This window comes from Patella vulgata, chromosome 7 (assembly GCF_932274485.2).
Source record: "Patella vulgata chromosome 7, xgPatVulg1.2, whole genome shotgun sequence".
Lineage (NCBI taxonomy): Eukaryota > Metazoa > Mollusca > Gastropoda > Patellidae > Patella > Patella vulgata.
The window spans coordinates 1,672,677-1,694,594 of NC_065885.2; the positions used below are offsets into that span (position 1 = coordinate 1,672,677).

Sequence of the window (21,918 nt, forward strand, 5' to 3'; positions counted from 1 at the left end):
ACCTCGACCCCGTGAACCATGTGAACTTTAGCGAATAATAATAAAGTAACCAACATAAAAGTTTTATAATACAAATTTAGTTCATGCTTTAGCTAGAAGTGACATTTCATGCTTTAGCTAGAAGTGACATTAGATGTTCTGGAAAGTGTAAGTATAAAACAGTATATATGCCTCAGGTTTCTGGTTAAAGACCGTTCTATCCTTCATGCGTATATACGATAGCTAAAAGACAACGAAATGAAATGGAGTGGAACACATTATTTTTCTGCATCGGGTCAATGAAAAAGGACATTCGGCTGTAATGTGCTACGGCGGACATGTTGCCTGGACCGCTGTATTATTCATCAATTTTCAACTGACCGGGTTTTTCTTTTTTTACGTCCACGTCAACACTGTTCCCTGCCCGGCTCTCAACAAGAAACATTCCTAAACAACACCGGGTTTGAATCTCGAATGAAATAAAATGGGATTTGACGTCCTACTATTTCTATGGCAATCAGGCTAATGAAGACGGGTCGAATCTGAAACCTCCTAGTGGTACAATCGTAACACCCTAGTTAGTATGGTGACACGTGATACAGACGGAACCTCCTAGAGTTAGTGTGGTAACACGTGGTACAATCGTCAACAATTAGAAAATCGAGAAGAAACGTCTATGTCCCCTTCCGCCACCCCACTACCCAATCCAGGGCCCACCTCGTGCTTGTACCCACCCTGTCGTAATATATAATAACTTACTACCTATATACACCTGTCATATTTTCACCTGTTATATACCTGGTGTCTAATATTTATACAGCCACTATATAAATATAGTATAACATACTATTCAATATATAATTGGTTTAAACACATTCATTCAGCTGGATAGAATATTAGCTTATTATTTCAATTGATCTCACGTGTGTGCTTTAGCTCATAAGGTCTGTCATTGAGTCAAATGGCGGTTTTTTTCCAACCCCACACGTGTTTGTGACATTTAGTATGGTCTCTTGTTTAACCCCTATACTCCTCGCAGTGTTTCGTTTGATTAGACCTAATCCCACTTAACACTGCTGTATTGGAAGCAAATTTCCGTTCCAAATTATGACTGGTTAATAATCCGTTTAATAACCAATAGCTAACTGCGTAAAAATATCATTACGCTTTAAACAGAGCTCCAAATTGGACCAAATATGTTTACATAACGTTACGTCATGACTCGCGATTTTATTATGCCCAATTAAGCAGTGCATAGCAGTATATTGCAGAAAACTTAATTGCGTTACAAACGAGGCTATCAAAACGGATATAATGTAAACAATACTGTTTGGTGACGAACAACACTTTCACCGTTTTTAATAGCTTAAATCACTGTCCAAAGTTTTAAGGAAGACCCCAGATTAAACGAAGAGCTGTCATGTTGATGTACTTGGGATAGATTTGATTGAACGGGAAGAATAGACACACTCCCTCAAAAGCTCAAGTATCAGAAGCCAATCCAGCAATGGCCAAAGAGGGATTAACTCGGGCCATTGCTTCAGGAATATGTCTAACCCCGTGTGTTTGCCTATATATGGTATAGACGAGTATCTCATCTGAAAACTGGCACACATATATAACACTATTACCGTTTTAACATACCTAACAGCGGTACTGTTTAAAAAAAACTGGCACATGACACGACCACCTATTTACACCCTTGCCGAAAGCTATTTACTAATGTCTTACCTAACAGCAATCTTGTCTAAAAACACTGAAATATGACAGAAAATGATTTTTACACCTGGTCGGAAAACTGACAGCAAAGTAGGTATAACAGTCTACTTATCTATTAGTAGTATTACTATTTGGGTTAGTGGGTAATTTTATACTCCGAACATTATTGGTATTCTTACCACTAATCTCTTAAAAACTACGGGAGAGAGAGAGAGAGAGAGAGAGAGAGAGAGAGGGTTAAATGTCCACTCGACACAAGCTAAGTCATTTCGGAACTAATATTTTTATTTCTATAATTCGCTTGCGCGTAGGGGTCTTTGGCAGTGGGAGGAAACCGGAGGACCCGGAGAAAACCCACACGGTTGGACAGGCGACACCCTACTCCTTGTCACGTACAACCGGGGAATCGAAACCTTGCCAGTTGGCTCAATGACAGGCCTTATGATACAGCGCGCACGCGTTAACCATTTGGCCATCTGACTTCTGAGTCAGACAATACATAATTTGACACCCCCTTTTTTAAAAAAACTCGTACTATATGTTAACACTATGTGAGCGGTGGACCGTCAATTTATCGATAGCCGTCCCGTTCGAATTTGATATAAGACTAGGCCGTAGCACCGCTGTCCGGGATAAATTTCCCTCACAGCACACTGTATGGCGTATGCCCGTATTCATTAGTCCAGTCGGGGCAGAACAGTAGGACGTTAAACCCCATTTCATTTTTATTTAATTTCAATTTGTCCGACATCATGGTACGACATTTGAAACATCACTAATATAGACGCAATAATTTTTTAATTATTCCCCTTTAACTTGTGTACTCGCTGTTTCTGTATGAAGGATATTCAAGTCCCGAATTCACAAAGAATTCTCAGACTTAAAGATACATTATGGGAGATTCGGTAACGAGTTGGCAGTTCTCACTATAATAGTTAAAAACTTGATAATGTAAAGGCAATTTGGTGAAAATTTCATTCAAATTGATCCACTATGAACCAAGAACTAAGCGACTGAAATTCCCATAAGCCTCGGTCATCATTACTAAAGTCAGTACGATAAACAGCATAGTCTCGATTATCCACTTAATCGTTTAATCGAGAAGGAAAGTTATGCAGTAAATCGGCTTACAATCCACTAAAGATCGCAGACTAGCGCTGCCATCTAGAGTTGATTATGGCCTGGATAGGTTAATTAATGTCTAATTAATAATTTAGATAACATTTCAGGCCTAAAGAAAGACCTGAAATAGGCAGATTTAGCTCTTGCATAATGTATGTTTAAGTTAAGACTTTACTAAAAATTGTTCGCCTTATTTTAACTAAAATATAGCTATCACTTTTATAAAAGTTTTGTTGTTTTAATATATACTATTCAAAAAAAGTAGGGGATATTTGATTTTGGGGGCATAATACTAAAATATGCAAATGACTACGAAAAAAGTCACTATAGAACCTAACAGAAGAAACATTTCCAGTTACATGTGATGCCCAAACGCACCAATAGCTACCGCATGGAATGCAGGTAATGCTTGGGATCATCATGGGGGTCCAACCCAAGATTTGCACGACTCTGACTTTGAATGTTACAGTCATTGTGGCATTGAATTCCAGGGTGGAAACATCAGTTTAATTGTTTTAGTGACCAGAAAACAAATTTTGATATGCGTCGGCTTACCCAAAATGAACGGTTACTTGCCCTTGGCATGCTACAGATCGGCACAACACAGGCGGTTGTGGCGCGGACGATGAATGTTTCTCAGTCTGTCATAAGCAGGCTATGGTCCAGATACCGTGATACACAATCTGTACAGGACAGACCACGCTCAGGTCGACCAAGGGCGACAACTCAAGCCCAGGATCGATTTATCCGTACCTTGGCCTTGAGAAATCGTGTCATCACAGCAAATCAGATCAGCGCTCGTCTTCAAACAGACACTGGTGTGAGAGTGAGTGGCCAGACGATTCGGAATCGACTGCATAGGGGTCACCTTCGCGCCCGACGTCCTCGCGTGATCCCTTGTTTGAGAGATCATCACATTCAGGCAAGACGTCGTTGGTGTAGGGATCGTCAACACTGGGATAATCGACGCTGGAGCAATGTGATGTTTTCAGATGAGTCAAGGTTCACTGTTGATTTTTTGGACAGACGTAGGAGGGTGTGGCGTCGTCGAAACGAGCGCTTCCAAGACGTTAACGTCATCAGACATGATCGATTTGGGGGTGGTTCTGTTATGGTGTGGGGAGGCATCACTGTTGCTGGAAGAACGGCTTTACATGTTGTTGCAGGGCGTGTTACAGGCCAGTACTACCGGGACAACATCTTGGCAGTCCATGTTATGCCGTTCGCACGACGTCATGGCCGCCGTTTCATCTTCCAGGATGACAACACAAGATGTCACAGGGCCAGGATCGTTACAGGTTACCTCCAATAACAGAACATCACCACATTACCTTGGCCAGCACTGAGTCCCGACCTCTCCCCCATCGAGCATGTCTGGGACATGCTTGGACAGAGGTTACGTCAACGTCAACAACGTCCTGCCAATGTCCAAGAACTTGCTGCTGCGTTGCAACAGGAATGGAACAATCTGGACCAAAGTGACCTTAGACGTCTCATTAGGAGTATGCCACGTCGGATCAATGCTTGTTTGGCAAACAGAGGAGGATTTACCCGTTACTGACTTGGTTGTGATGCTGTGGTAACTTTGCTGTTTGACCCCGGGTATCATTTTACCCTTATAATGGTCAGTCTGTGCCTTACTTAGTCTAACGATCATTTGGAATAAATCGATGAATGTGAACTTCATTTCATTTTGTCATTTGTTTCTTCGTCAGTTTCATTAGGTGACTTTAATAACACTTAAAAATCAAATATCCCCTACTTTTTTTGAATAGTATATCAACTATATCAATAAGAAAATATGTGTGCACAATCTGATTACAACACAGATCTTATTTAATTTCATTTTTTATAGTTCACAATTTCGTTTTACTTGTCTTTACTACACTAGAAACGAAATATAGAGTTGTATTTGAATCAGATAGCTATGTGCAAAGTTTTGTGTTTCTAGATTAAAGATATTTCTCATAAACAGTGAATGAAAGTTGATTAAATTCTTAAGTCTGAGAATGCTTTGTGAACTCGGTTAATGATTTATAGTATACTATATTCTAGAATTGAGGCGTGCGTCATAGTTAAATATAAGATATGCACGTAGTAAATATAGGTGTGTATTATTTATGAATGAAACCAGAATATTTAAATGCGTAAATTGATTATTCAAAAGGGGCCTCACACAAAGGAGGTTAGCCAAGCGATCCTACTCCATGTCACGTGCGAGATCGAATTCACGATGTTAAATCTGTAACATTCTTTATGGCATAGCTTAATCGTTAATATTTGGGACCTAGAAATTGACACAAATGGGTCGCAACGCATATTTTCTAATCAGTTATGTTCGGCGAAATACGCCAGAAGTCTCAAACGAATGGCAATCTCTAGCGTCTGGTTATTCCAGTCTTCACCGATAGTATTGATTCTGCATGCTCTCCAGATAAGAATATGTCGTCACCGTTTGACATGACTTGTGGAATATGCATTGCCTTGTTCTTCAAGTCCATTGTTACAAATTGTGCTAAAACGTATTATGGTACACGATTTGTGTACCAATGGTAAAATCCTTATTTTGTATTGGATATCAGAAGTCCATCTCTTCCGGTAAGATGACAACATCAATGTTGATTTCAATTTTAAGTCCTAAATCGACGATTTGGGTGGAAAACACAAAACATACTTCAAGAACTTTGTGAAGCATTTATTCTGCTTCCATGGAATTGCAGAGGTTTAGCCTACCAGATTTCATGGGGTCGCGTTGGTTCAATGAGTAAGACGCTGGCTCGCTAATCAGGAGGTCCCGGGATCGTTCATGGTGTTAGCCTGGAAAGTTTCTCTGGACTTTCCGGCGTGATTTATCCATGTAGGTGGTACATGAACCACCAAGATCCATTGATACATCGTTTCACCTCCGTTCTTCGGGAGCCACGGTAGCTAGTGAGTAAGACGCTGGCTCGCGGGTGTTGCACGAGAAAGTTCACCTGGATTTTCCGGCGTGGTTTCCCCACGGAGGGCCTGACAAGGAAAACTGTCTAGTCGTTCGGACCGGACAAAAAACCAAGGTCCCGTGTACATATTGGCGTGCACGTAAAAAAATCCTTGACAGTAGGCCATAGCGCCGCTGTTCGGGCAAAATTTCCGTAATAGCACAATGTAGGCGTTATGTCCGACGTCATTGGCTCAGTCGCTGAAGAACAGTGTGACGTTAAACGTAATCTCACATCAGTTCTTGGTGGCGACGCTCTTAGAAAAAACAAAGTTCTAGCAATTCATGTACTGTCAACATTAACCCTGGCATACTTGTTTCTTGGACAGTTGTGCACGGATTGACATGGCATCACAATTCCAAGATGTCTGCGATAACGTCAAAGTCAGTTCCAGGGCCCTGTTTCTCGAAATCTTAACTAAAGATAAAATCCAAATTTTAGTAGATACTTCAATTTTGATTGACTAAGCACTAAAATCAATCTCATATTATCCAATCAAATTACCAAAATTTGGTTTTTTTCGTAGTTAAAATTTCGTGAAACAGGCTCCTGGTCCATAATACGGTGGTCCTTGATTTTTGCACAATATATGAGAATAACACATGACACAATTATATGGAATATAAGTTAATTAAAGAGTTTATTACAGCGACGAGGGTTCTCCTGTCTTTATCAAACAAAGAATGACCATCATAGTACAATGACGATATATATACAAAATATGGAACAAAGACAAACATCTATATACAATCAGAGAATCATTTGGAAACCATCAAAGGGGTGGGATTATCGATCCAGGGATCCGGTCGGAATTTAAGTCTTGACTTGTGCTAGTGTGATGGGGAATGTTTAATGATTTATGGGCGTCCAGCTTCATGGTGTAAAATAAATATGGTAATTGAGGGTCACTTACTATTCAAATCGTCCATTTCATAAACATCTGTTGTCTGTCCTTATGACCTGGCGATAGTTGGCTGTCCTTATGACCTGGCGATAGCTGGGTGCTATAGTTGGCTGTTCTTATGACCTGGCGATAGCTGGGTGCTATAGTTGGCTGTCCTTATGACCTGGCGATAGCTGGCTGTCCTTATGACCTGGCGATAGCTGGGTGCTATAGTTGGCTGTTCTTATGACCTGGCGATAGCTGGGTGCTATAGTTGGCTGTCCTTATGACCTGGCGATAGCTGGGTGCTATAGTTGGCTGTCCTTATGACCTGGCGATAGCTGGGTGCTATAGTTGGCTGTCCTTATGACCTGGCGATAGCTGGGTGCTATAGTTGGCTGTTCTTATGACCTGGCGATAGCTGGGTGCTATGGTTGGCTGTCCTTATGACCTGGCGATAGCTGGGTGCTATAGTTGGCTGTCCTTATGACCTGGCGATAGCTGGGTGCTATGGTTGGCTGTCCTTATGACCTGGCGATAGCTGGGTGCTATGGTTGAGTTGTCGATATAGAATGATTTTGAAGTAGTTCGGTAAACTTGTGGACTTGGTGGTCGAAAGTATCTGGGGATATAAGGTCTGTCATCAATTTCATGGCGTGTGCATGCACGTGATACGGCGAAACGTCGGTTGCTAGTTCGAAATGGCAGATTCTTTCTGGTCTTTTAAAGCTATTGGGTAGCCGAATGTTCAAAGTTCACTTGTCTGGTGGTGGGGTGGGGGTGTGGGGGTGGGCCGGGTGACCGAATGGTTTAAAGTGTGAGCTTTAGATCCTAAGGTCTGCGGTTTAGTCAATTGGTGTGGTTTCAAACCCACGCTTGTACGTGAAAAAGAGTAGGGGCCAATCTTGTGGGTTTTTTGTGGGTCCCCCGGTTTCCTCCCGCAGCTAGAGACCCTACGCGCAATAAAATTGAACCACATAATAAACCCCAATCCCACCCGGCCCACCCTCTCTTTGTGGTCTTTTTAATGGCTGGTAGTTTGGTGGCCATCCATTAAAATGGATAATGAAGAGGTCAGACCTAACCGAATTACAACTGTCAAGGGTTTTTCGTCCCAGCCGAACGACTAGACGCTGGGTTTGTCGGGGCCTCTGTCCTACACCACTGACAATGGGAAACCACGCTGGAAAACATCGGGATGGAAACGAAATGAAATCAAATGGGCTTAACGTCCTACTGTTATGCTCCGACTGGGCTAGTGAAGACGGGCACCGGGATCGAACTAGGACCACCTGATTATTGAGCCAGGGCGTTACTCACTGAGCTACCGCGGCTCCCAATCAGAGCGCGTGCTAATTACCATAATGTTAGTCCCAATATGACCTAGATGTGATCAGTGGGCGTTAAATAACGCTGTATTGGAGAATTCCCTATCGATATCGATATATTCAGTCTAAACGATATCTTTATTATAAATACCAATTTATCTATTCCCTATGGAACCATACTACCCACTTGCGTCTACTATTATTAAATTATCTACTGTATTTAGAAGTTTCAGGAATCCTCGTATTGGCCGGTTCCATCCAGTCATGAAATATCAACCGTAACTTGCTTCATATGATGACGCAATACCTCAGCTAATTACAACTATACTATATAGCTCGCTAGAAAATATTTGTGCGCATATTTCATTCACTATCACGCGACACGGAGTACTACACGTTAAAGCTATATTACCTGCTCGAAGATAAGAAAATATATTTACACGAATTACATCACGTTCAAGCTAACAACCTGCTGAAGAAAGGATTATAGTCGATACACGATAAGAAAATTATTATTATTCAAGGAAAAGTATAATTTCAAGTTGGATTACTATAACTACTTGCTGGAAGATAAGAAAGAATTATTAAAGTGGATACCGGTACGTGATTTATCAGTTACAAGTAGTGACAGGCGTTGAGCATGAGACATGATATAAACTTATTTGATGTTTTAGAAACACCTGATACCACTTCTCAATTCGGGTTATCCATATAGTTATTCATCTCCGTTGTATTCATTGCGATACTAAATTATGACCGGCTTCAATGTACAGCGCAGTGGGCGTCTACGGCTGGCTCCCAGATCTATAAATCACTTGGTTAGAGAGAAATGGGGCTTAACGTCCACTCGACACAAACTAGGTCATTTCGGGACTAAGATATTGTTCAATTTTATTTCAATAATTCGCTTGCGTGTAGTGGTCTTACGGAGGACCCGGAGAAAATCCACGAGGTTGGACAGGCGACCCTACACCTTGTCACGTACAAGCGGGAAATCAAAACCACGCCACTTGACTCAATGACATACCTTATGATACAACGCGCACGCGTTAACCGTTCGGTCACCCCCTTACTTTGTTATACGTTGATACGTTCGTTGTTTATTGTTTGAAATGTTTGTTTATATTTGTTCGTGTCCGTGGGTTTGTCTTGTGTAATTGTTTATGTGTGGTCCTCCTATAAATAGTATTTAGAGAAAAAAAAAACAGTATCGGAATTTAAATAGCAAAGATTTAAGGTCGAATTTCCTTTAACCAATAGGAATCCATTAAAAACTTCCATGTTCCTAATGTGCTACCGTATATATTTCAGGTTTGACGTCACAGAAAGGTCGAATTATTTACTAGCAGAACACGTCTAAGCATCGATAGCCGTGCGCTACAAAATACAGCTACAATGGCCCTACCCCTGGCAGAGGTAAGAACACTTTTTAATTTATTTGTTTCATTTTTATCTCGTATGTAGTGTATCCGTGTAATTCGAGAGGCTCCGGGTTTGTGTCTTATCTCAATCGGCGTCTCGAGGTCGTTCACACTTAGCGTGTAGCCGTTATCATACATAACATAGCAGTACATTCACAGTCCAATACAAGCCAATGCGACATTCCTCCGACATGCTTGTTTCGCTTAATTAAATGTTTTTTTCTTATCATCTGTGGTCTTAGACTTTCTTATTAAATAATTTATAAATATGTTCCCAAAACTTATTTGTTCTTGATTCGCAATGGTGATTTCTAACAGTTCATTTGTCGATTTTCGTTCCTTGTGTATTATATGGATACACGCGATTGACCTGATGATGAAATTATTAGTCTCGTTCTACCAGCCCCATGTTGTAAACATGCGTTACATTCCAGTCTGGATCATCATGCCTAGTTTCGAGTGTTAGTTGGTTTAAGCTGTGGAAAGCGCCGTAATAGTTTACAGCGTTTTGGCCTCGGAATAACGTAATACTAGCAACCATTATAACGTTTTCTAACCAATGTCTGCCATTGTCTGCGGTGTCAATGTTAAAAAGGAAAAGTCAAGGTGACGACGGTACATTTGTACGGACAACGATCGAAACGGTCGCATGTTGTGGAATTTGTTTTTACCAGAAAATGACATAATATTTCATTTGAATAATCCGTTGATGTTAAGATGGCATTTGACGGAGAAAAAGATATTTTTATTTGGTATCGATGGCATAGATTTAAAAATTCCTCATTCATTCGTCTATTTTTTTTATTTTCTTTTTAAAATTTAAAAAAAAAAACAACTTAATTTGGTTCATTTGCTCCACCGATTTTAGATAATGCAAAACTTATTTTTAAAAGGTCCGGAAAAAATACAAAGCGTGATTCTTGAAAATATACAGATTAAATCTATTAATATATTTTCATTCATAAATTAATTTTTCAATAAAAAGATGACAATCCTTGCGTTTTTTACGAAATGTCAGCATAGCTTTGCACACGATAGGTGTTTTTGATTGGTTAATTTGAACACACCCTCCTGTGTTGATAAACTGACGTCACGTGTACCTTTTAACACGTGGAGTTATTGAGTACAGGTAATAATAATAAAAAAAGAAAGTTAATTTATAATGAAACTTCTCTTTTAATTTCTCCTTCAAATTATATCACCTTGACTGTTTGATTACACGTGCATATTGCATAAACATCTCAACATTTCTGTTTATTTTATATCTCGAGATCCTTAATTCTTTGGGTTTTTTTATATCTAACAAACGGCGAATCCTATCGTCTGTCCTGGTGTGGGTGGGGTGGGAGTGTCTGGGAAGTCTGCCCCCCCCCCCCCGCGCCCGCCCTCCAGCTAGCTCAGTATTTTTCCCGCTACAATTTAATCGTCAAAATAATGACTGAATACGATTGAACAAACGCGGGAAGCATTGGCCCCTTTCCACTAAAATCCTATAAAATTTCGCGTAGTCCTATATTTCCCAGATCTCGCGTTGTCATTCCAAAGTGTTGCAGCCTTCACACATTTTGCTAGTCTGTTATTAATATTTGATGTAACTCAATATACATGTAATACCATTGTCTAGCTGTCTAATTTAGCCTATGTCAAGTATTTATGTCATATAGGCCTAATTATGTTTTTATATTTTAGGCCTATTGTATTGTGTATGCATATCTTAACCGTATCTTTTCCAGGCCTGTCATATTCTATGACCTTCTATCACACGTGTTGTCGGCTTAAAGCCTAATTGTTTTAATATGTGTACCTCTATCGTTTACCTCGCCGTTCACGAACACGTGGAACAGCGTCTAGTCATCCGGGTAGGACAAAAAACAAAAAAAAATCAACTATTTGACTTGAATTCGACGAAGAGTGGGCCACAACGCTGAGCTGCCCGTCCAAAATGTCCTCTTAGCACACTGCTATAGCGTGGTTTCGATTCCCCGCTTGTAGAGTCAAGAGTAGGGTCGCCTGTTCAGCCTCGTGCGTTGTCTCTGGGTCTTCCGGATTCCTCCCACTGCTAAAGACCCCTACGCGCAAGGGAATTATTGATATAAAAATTTAACCATTTGTTAGTCCCGAAATGACCTAGTTTTATCAAGTGTACGTTAATCCCCATTTCTCTCTCTCTTACTCGGATTGGACGGAATTCTGAGGTCCCGTGTATACATTGACGTTCACGTAAAAGATCCCTTGGCAGTTGGAGTTCGATGTAAGAGTAAACCATAGCCTACTGTATGGCGTATGCCCGTCTTCATTATCCCAGTCGGAGCAGAACATTTAATTTCTCTCCCTTATAAATGTATGTTTTGATTAGCTCAGTAGGTACCGTACAGAAAAGTAGGACGTTAAACCCCATTTCATCTCATGCGCGAACCCTATTAGTTATAATGCACCCAGCATATGTCGGGCAGGTCTAAATATTAAGGCCACTCGCAGATGTCGTCAAGGTCACGAGGGTTAAACCGGGCTAGCTAGCACTAAACCTAACCCTAACTCTAGAACTAGCTCTACCCCTAATTAACCCACAATCTCGCCAGCAATCACGTGCTCTAAGCGAAGACTATTTACAATCTGTGCTATTTACACCTGATCGCGACCTTGACGAAATTTGCAGGTGGCCAGGGCCAATTATCGGAGTAGCTAGCCTACGACAAAAATATAGATTTAGTAATGACCGAATCGATTTATACTATTGGTAAGAATATTTTTTTCCCCAGATATTTGGACAGGGTATGTTTATTTAAAAAATCAGAGACAATTGATTCGATAATTCAGCAATTTCCGTTTGGAAAATTAGTCGAAAATTGAAGGTTCCGTTTCCGTACATCTATGAAACAGGTGGATCCACTAGGAACGGTCTCTGACCGGCGAGACGACATCATCCGGTCAGAGACCGTTCCTAAATTTAATGGCGAGAGGACATCGTCCGATCAGAAACCTTTCCTAACGGAACGAAATAGGAAACGGGTAGCTATGAGGTAGCGGATTTATACATTTTGTCCTATACCGGTTATAAGTATAACGTGTATCATAACTGCACGTGTATAGCCATGAAACTATATGGTATAAACTGCACGTGACATAACGGATGTGTATACTATAAATCCGGCGTCTTAAGTTGAGTAACACAAATATATGTCAGTTTTATTCTCTGAAAACGCCAACTTAGATGAAAGTGCCACGCTAATATTCCAAGAGAAAATCTTTGCCCAACCCCGTCAACCCCACCCCCCGCCTTTGCCATGTCGCTAACTGGCGATGCGAATTGCATAACTAACCCTAAACCACGATAGATTTTTATCAACACGCTAATTGTAATTTGTAACATAGTTATTTTTGTCAATCCCATTCTTCCAACTCTTGTATAGAAATAAATAATGGTCTCGCTCTATAAATAAACAGGATATAAATTAGGCTACAATTATTACAATACCAGGATGTCGTATATAAAATCTACAATTACTGGGTGTCATCACTTTAAGTTGGCCGGCCGAAAGTAAAGGAGAACGTTTAGGAAATTTTGTTAATGTGAAGAAAATAACTTTATACACTAGTATACTGTGGAATATTTTTATTACTGCTACATCTGAACTTAAAACTTATTTAAAACTACTGAAGAATTTGAATTAATTGATGGATATTCTGATTAATAATATTTTAAAAATATTGAGTGTTGATTAAGAAATCGTGTATTTTGAATTTTTACCAACTGTAGATTTTGTGACAGTATTTTAAAGAGATTTATTTGTGTTGTAACTATTTATTTTGTGAATTTAAAATGACTGTTTATCAGCCTACGACCGAATCAAATCCAGCTGAAGTAAGTACAAGATATTTAAAACAAACATTGAACTATTTGTCATTGTGGGAGAGCAGAAAATGGGGTTTAACGTCCACTCGACACAGAGTATTTCCACTGTCGGATATGAGTTTTAATTAACTTGCATATCGATATTAAAACAGATTCAAGTCTGTTTAGTTTCATAAACATTCTCACATAACACAAATATTACAAAACGCTTGATTAACAACTGTGGCCCAGTTTAAAAATTTTATTTTACAATAATCGGTCAATATGCTGAAACTGGACACTGCCTTTACAACGGGGTTGGATGGCCGAATGGTTAGTGCATGCACGTTGAATCATAAGGTCCGTCATTGAGTCATTGACAAGGAGTAGGGTCGCCAGTCCATCCTCGTGGCTTTCTCTGGGTTCTCCAGTTTCCTCCCACTGCTAAAGACCCTTACGCATATGTTAGTCCCGAAATTACCTAGTGGATGTTAAACTCCTCTATCCCTTTCTCCACATATTTGTAAAATAGTTCTACATTCCAAACTTGTTTCAAAAATTCAATCATCAATCCATCTGTTCCGAACGACCTTGTAGATTTGTGACGTAACTCTTTGTTATTCTTGTTTCATTGACAATAGAATTAGCCTTATCACAAGATGCTTAGAATAACTTTCTCTTGATACAGATCTATTCCTGGAATTCCATGAATGAGATCTGAAAAAAAAAATAGGTCAAGATCGCTTGATCCATGTAAACTTGAACAAAGATAACTGATAGACGAGAAAAGAAGGAGGAGAACGGTGGTTTTGCCACACCAATATTTGTTCAGAGGATTAAGGAACAAAAAAATAACAGATAACACGCTCTCGTTGGAATTACGTCCTATATTTCTGCACCAACCGGGAAAATGAATATGGGTATACACCAAACAGTGTGCTGGGAGGGGAATTTTGCCCAGACAGCAGCAGCACTACAGCCTACTTGTATATCAAATTCAAACTGTCTTAGGTTATGTTAAGTAGGCCTACATGTCAATGTATGCGCAGGATTTTGATTTTTCGTCCCCTCAGAATAGGTACTATATCTGCACCACTGATGCTTTTTCGCCCGTATATTCCGGACATGTCCTGTGCTATTTTCCAAACGTGCGACCAGGAATATTCCCAATCAGACATCAGGATATGGTGAATAAAATGCATAATTCCAAAATTAATATAGTGTACTGAGTGTATAACTACCACTCAACCCGATTATCGTTGATAATAGGCTGGATTGATTAAATAATTAAGTGATCAACGTATTTATCATGTTATACCGTCTATACACCTACCTTGATTAACTACTTAATCTGCCTTGATTGGCCGACTTAATACTATGTCGGACAATTTTCCAGTCCAATCCTAAACAGAAGTCATTGCTTCCCCTTTGGTCGGACTAATTAACAATGTAGCGTAGATTATTTATTATTGAGCAACGCTACTCTTCAACTTGTCTCGTGGGAGTTCAAATCCATTTAAATCTCGGTCATCAGATGATCTAGAGAGTTGATTATAGACTTTCGTCAGTAAATGTCTAAATAGATAATGTATATAACATTTGAAGCCAAAAGAAAAATAACACCATTTGACTTCCAGTGAATGTAGCTCGTTGACGTGTGTTCCCTAAGTATGTACAGATTCTTGGAATGGATCTTCAACACTTTATTTCAGGAGCGAATAATTGACAGCAACAATTGAACATCTTATAACTTCCTATAAATCGGACCTCCAACTTGTATATAGATTCCCTAAGCTAATGAATCATCATACATCTGTATTTTGATATAAATTAGTTACTATAAAAGCTGTTGACATAAATATATAAATTGATGGATCAAGTCTTAAGGTATTTAAAAAATAGTTAAAGAAATTTAACAGATCAACCACTTTAGTTGCCAGTCTGTCATAATTTGACTGACAGATTAATTGCTGTCTGATTCTAATGATTAACCAAGCATTAATGAATATTAATATATATATTTGAAATTAAAACAGAATTAAAAAGTAGTACAATAACATGACCTAGACATTGGTCAAAAAAAAACTCCCATATACAGATTTTGTTACATAATGTATCTTTGATATATGGATTTCACAAAACACAAATCATAATAAATATCGCCTGATCCAAGGTGAAGCCTTGATAAAGAAATATTTTGTCCCGTGAGAAAATTCAATAGAATTATTGAGGTGTAATTAAAATGGGTGATTGAGTTAGGTTTTAAAATAGTCAGTCACATTACGACTGGAGAACCATAGAAGGGTGTGGGGTGTGTTTACTGTCACGAGAGAGAGAGAGAGAGAGAGAGAGAGAGAGAGAGAGAGTTAAAACATCCCCTCGACTAACACTAGGTTATTTCGGGACTAACATATGGTTAAATTTTATTTCAATAATTCATTTGAGGTTAGGGGGTCCTTAGTAGTGGGTGGAAACCCATGAAGTTGGACAGACGACCCTACTCCTTGTCACGTACCAGCAGGAAATTGAAACCACGCCACTTGACTCAATGATAGATCTTATGATCTACCACACACGTTTTAAAACATTTGGCCACCCAACTGAACTGAAACTCTATAAATCAAAGACACACCTCTACCCATGATGTGAAAATGGTCAAACAATTTGATTTCTGTCGAAAGCTCCATCTGATTAAAACACAGATCCTATTTCGTTTCATTCTTTATAGTTCAAAATTTCGTTTTACTTGTCTTTACAACACTAGGATCTGGAAGAGTTGTTATATAACCAACATTCTGAATGATGTGAGGGATTAGCCAATGAAACGGTCTGTTACGGCAAGGTTTTGGTGTGAAGTGCACAGAACTTTGGGTAAACCACTAGAAACGTTAACATTGATTGATTAATGGTCCAAATCCACTCATATGACCTCTAACGTGACCTTTCACTACAACTGGTCAGATCTTCATGTAGTAGAGGCCATTGAAAGTATAACAAAAATGAAACGAACTATAATATTTTAATCAGATTGGACAAGTTTGACAGACACATCCGTGTTTTATTATCTGTACCCTTCTATTATCAGTATTTTACCATGACTAAGGGAAAACAAATTTACACTGAATAGAAATTTCCTGGTTTCGTATTCTAAATAAACACCCATATATAGTGTCTCCCTGTACTTAAGTTGTTTATTTGTAATAGTTGTAATGGGGTATCATACTACAGGTCACCAAGTTAAATTTTGATTCCCCCCCTCCCCCCCTCCCCCCCCCCCCCCCGCGTTCAAGGACATAATGATCATATGCTATAATAGCTCAAAAATAGATAATGTAAAATGAAAATATTGAAAATTTCATTCAAATTACTTCATTCTTAGTCAAGTTATCACTGTTTGTAGTTTTGACAAGATGTGTGCATTGTGGTAACCAGGGCACTGGTATATTAGAGACTTAGCCTTGCTTTCCCATTTTTAAATTAAATTTTTAAATGGCAAACCGTTCTTATCTAGTTAAAATCTTGAGTATCTGATGCTATCGAGAGTTGATTATGATCTGGATAAGTTAATTAATGTCTAATTAATAGTTTAGATAACATTTCAGGCCTAAAAAAAAGATCTCCAATAGGCATATTTAACTCTTGCATAATGTAATAGCCCGTTCAGATGCTTAAGTTGAACTGGTTTAAAAACCTTGGGGATTGTTAAACCAGTTTAACTTAAGCATCTGAACGCAAATGTGCGGCAAATAAACAGTTTAAAAACCCCTGCTCGCGACCTGTCTTCAAGAAGGCTTTTTATTTTAAACTGGTTCATCTTAGCCGCTTTGAGCATGCGCAGTACCCAGTAAGTTACATTCCTGTGAAAATATCGGGGTCAGACAGTGCCAATTTTATCGAAAGCTTGCGAGAACCGAATAAAGAATATGAAGCTACCCATGCGTAGTTACATGTAACTCTAACCTCCGATCGAAGAGGTCAGAATAGTTAAACTGGTTCGGCTTATAGTACGTGTGAACGCAACACGATGCTGTCTTAAAAACCCCAGCGATTATGAACTGGTTTAAAAATAAGCGTCTTAACGGGCTATACGTTTAATGTGATTTGACATTATTCTGTGTGCATTTATTAAGTTTCTTTTTTTTCTATTTTCAGAGAGAAACCAACTACACGTTCACTCTTATATTCAGCACATTTGTTGCTGTATTAGGAAATTCATTTCTTTATGGATACAACATCGGAGTAGTAAATACACCGGCTTTGGTAAGTTAACTAAAACAATTTAAAATTGTTCATTTAATAATAATAGTATCACCATTTAATAATAATAGTATCGTCATTTATAAAGCATGTTAACCAGGTACATAATCAATAGAGCACCGACAGGTGTTTAAAACACAGGTAGATCTGTTGGATGTACAATCGTACATGGAATGATTAATTAGTCCTGCTAGACACTGGATGAGTTGTGGGATATAAATAGTTTACCTGTGTGTCTAGTGTACAGGTAAGTTTATATAGAGTACAGACAGGTAAAGTGATCAAATAGTCTGATGTCAACTACAGGTAAACAAACACATATAACTCACCTTTAACATGTATAACTCTACGACAAGGTCATCGTAATCAGATTTAAAAGTTTCCACGACTTATTGGAAGTTTAAATCACTCGAAAAACAGTTACAGTGTGGCATTAAACCTAGAACGAGAAGGTCATTGTGTTCTGTACTTGCTTGAAAACGTTGAGAGAATACTCTTCGAAACGTCGCCCAAATAAATCAGTAATTGTTCTTCCATAAGTATGTGTTATAGTTTATTGTTCAGGTTTAAACATTAAACAACTTAACGGAAGGCTAAATTACTCGAAACCTAAAATATATTGTAACATTCTGTTTGGTATCCAGGTCTAAAAACTTAAAAACTTATTGGCACCTAAATCACTTGCAAAACTGTTCATGCAGCGTGTCTTAAAACCTAGAATATATTGTAACTCTAAAATCTGTGTGGTATCCAGGCCTAAAAACTTTCAACAACTTATTGGCACCTAAATCACTTGCAAAACTGTTCACGCAGCGTGTCTTAAAACCTGGAATATGTTGTAACTCTAAAATTTGTAATTCTAACATACATGTATTTATAACAAACAAGTTACGGTTACATACAAGATAGTGTAACATATCGCTATTACATACAAGATAATATTACAACATAAAGTTACATAAATCTATAGCATACAAGATACTGTTACACATATCTCTCTAACATACAAGATACTGTTACATATTTCTATAATATACAAGATACCGGGGGTCGAGTAGTCCAACGCATATACAATATACCGGGGGTCAAGTGGTCTAACGCATGTGCTTTAGATCATTATGTCTGTCATGGAGTCAAGTAGCATGGTTTAGATCTGACACTTGTATGTGACAAGGAGTAGGGTCATTTGTCCAAACTCGTCGGTTTTCTCTGGGTCCTCCAGTTTCCTCCCATTGCTAAAGACCCCTACGCACGATTAAGCTATTGAGATTGAAATGAAATGAAATGATGTTTAACGTCCTGCCGTTCTGCTCCGAACTGGGCTAATGAAGACGGGCATATGCCATACAGTGTGCTATGAGGGACCTTGTTTTTTTGTCCCCTCTGAATGACTAGACAGCTGTCCTTGTCAGGCCCTCGTCCTGCACCACTGACATTCTCCGCCAATGCAGGGATCAAACACCCGACCTCCAGGCTAGCAAGCCAGTGTCTTACCCAATAGTTGACCCCAAACTATTAAAATAAAATTAAACGAGTGGAATTAAAACTCCATATTTCTCTCCCTTTCTCTATAACAATACAAGATAACACGTGTAAATCTATTGGTGACAAGTAATATTCTGTTATAAAATCAACTACCCCATGACTATATTATTAAAACATTAAATCTTCTTTTATAGGAAAAGCTGTATTCTATTTATAGTTTTATATGTATTTTATCTTATGTAAATATTCAACCTCCTCAAACACTGTTTTATAACTTTCTATACGTTATACACCGGTTATATAAATATAATAACATGACAAATTATTCAATCATATAAATATTATAACCAGTTATATACACCGGTTATATAAATATAATAACATGACAAATTATTCAATCATATAAATATTTTAACCAGTTATATACACCGGTTATATAAATATAATAACATGACAAATTATTCAATCATATTAATATTATAACCATTTAATTACGTTATAACAACTTGATATATTATGCAATCGTAATGTTATATATATATATATTATATTATGATAAATTATACAATAATATAAATATGATAACTTGATAGATTATATAAAAATTAGATAAATTATACAATGATATAAATATAATAATATAACTTGATAAATTATATAATACAAATACAGATACAATGATATAAATATAATAATACTCATTTTGGTAAATGTTTTTATTGTGATTTGTCATATATTAATTTTATTATTAATAATATCGAGATGTTTTAGTTGATTCTTGGAATGAGGCACAAAAATAATTTTCGAGAAACAAATGGAAAGACAAATGAATTTAAGGACTGGTAGTTCCCATTTAATTTACAATTCCCCATTTTAAGAATTTTTGTAATATTTCTTTGACCCTCCTCAAAGGAAATAAATATTTTAAAGGGACAATAACACTCTTGCTGGCTTGAAAGCTCCAGAAAATAAATAATATCTCTATCCAAGTACTAGATGTTTAAGCGTCCTACCTGTTGTGTAAATTATCCATTACATCCTATTTTACTTGTCCAGAGGGTTCGAAAATATTTTTAAATCGAAGTTTCATTTGAAAAAGTTTACGTTAGACGTTTCAAACCATTATGTTGAATTTTTCAAAATTTTTAAATAAGGTGTGTTAAAGATGAAATTTGTATCATCAATTAATTGGAATACTGTAAAATAGTACAATTTGTTGACCAGAATAAAGATTGGGACATATTATTCAGTTACAACAAGAGTGGTATTGAGTCTTTAAATAACTTGTATTACGCATAAATGTGTCTTGAGTTAAACTAATGTATGGCCTTATATCCGTTAATAATAGGGCGTGGTGGTTCAATATTATCAGTAAACAAGATTACTAATAGGAAGGAAATCACTAGATGAGTAACTACATTCCATTATTAAACTCAAACAATATTATACGATATAAACTCACCCAATACTATATAGGCCCTTAATATACAATATACTATACCTTAATATACGATATAAACTCACTTAGTAGACCTTAATATACAATATGAACTCACCCACTAGACCTTAATATACGATATAAACTCACTTAGTAGACCTTAATATACGATATAAACTCACTTAGTAGACCTTAATATACAATATGAACTCACCCAATAGACCTTAATATACGATATAAACTCACTTAGTAGACCTTAATATACGATATAAACTCACTTAGTAGACCTTAATATACGATATAAACTCACTTAGTAGACCTTAATATACGATATAAACTCACTTAGTAGACCTTAATATACGATATAAACTCACTTAGTAGACCTTAATATACAATATGAACTCACCCAATAGACCTTAATATACGATATAAACTCACTTAGTAGACCTTAATATACCATGTAGTAGACCTTAATATACGATATAAACTCACTTAGTAGACCTTAATATACAATATGAACTCACCCAATAGACCTTAATATACGATATAAACTCACTTAGTAGACCTTAATATACGATATAAACTCACTTAGTAGACCTTAATATACGATATAAACTCACTTAGTAGACCTTAATATACGATATAAACTCACTTAGTAGACCTTAATATACGATATAAACTCACTTAGTAGACCTTAATATACGATATAAACTCACCCAATAGACCTTAGTAAACCATATAAACTCACCCAATAGACATTAATATACGATATAAACTTAATGGGGCATTATGTAAGATTAAGAGCTGATAGTTCTCGCTATGATAGTTAAAAAATACATAATGAAAAGGGAATATGTTGAGAATTTCAGTCAGATTACTTTACTCAGAGCCGAGATATCGCGGTTAGAAGAACAGTATAGCCTCGCTTATCATTGCTACCGTTGTTAAGAAAATAAACGAAGTCTCGATTATCCATTTTTGAATTAAATCATTAAAAAGCAGAATCTCTAAGCTACTTAAATTTGTAGCCATCTGATAGCATCGAGAGTTGATTATGGTCTTATCATGTTAATTAATGTCTAATAAATAATTTATATACCATTTCAGGCCAAAAGAAGGACCTGCAATAGGCAGATTTAGCTCTTACGTAATGTATGTTTAACTTACCCAATACTAGGCTATATAGACGTTATAATATGCATATAACCTTATTTAGTTGACCTTAAACATACATTATACAAGAGTTAAATCTGCTTATTGCAGGTCTTTCTTTAAGCCTGAAATGTTATCTAATTGATTAATTAGACATTAATTAACTTATCCAGACCATGATCAACTCTCAATGTCATCGCTAGCCTGCGATATTTACTGGATTGGAATCCGATCTGATGCTCAAGGCTCATTGATGATTAAATAAAAAAATGGATAATCAAGTCTATGTTTTTTTATCCTACCGACTTTAGTAATGATGAT

The 21,918-nt window shown here is 37.5% G+C and overlaps 1 protein-coding gene across 6 annotated transcripts in view; it reads left to right on the plus strand.

Annotated features, from left to right (window-relative positions):
- LOC126828649 (solute carrier family 2, facilitated glucose transporter member 1) overlaps nucleotides 1-21,918 on the plus strand; it is a 79,372-nt gene that overhangs the window by 42,454 nt on the left and 15,000 nt on the right. For 3 of the 6 annotated variants that reach the window (XM_056102538.1, XM_050558546.2, XM_050558545.2), the window contains exons 2-3: nucleotides 9,324-9,428; nucleotides 17,418-17,525. In XM_056102538.1, the coding sequence (XP_055958513.1) occupies nucleotides 9,408-9,428; nucleotides 17,418-17,525 (129 nt within the window). In that variant the 5' untranslated portion in view covers nucleotides 9,324-9,407. Of the gene's footprint in view, nucleotides 1-8,513; nucleotides 8,612-9,323; nucleotides 9,429-12,987; nucleotides 13,296-17,417; nucleotides 17,526-21,918 lie in introns of those variants that run through there. The other 3 variants (XR_007683186.2, XM_050558544.2, XM_050558548.2) reach the window with 2 other exon arrangements.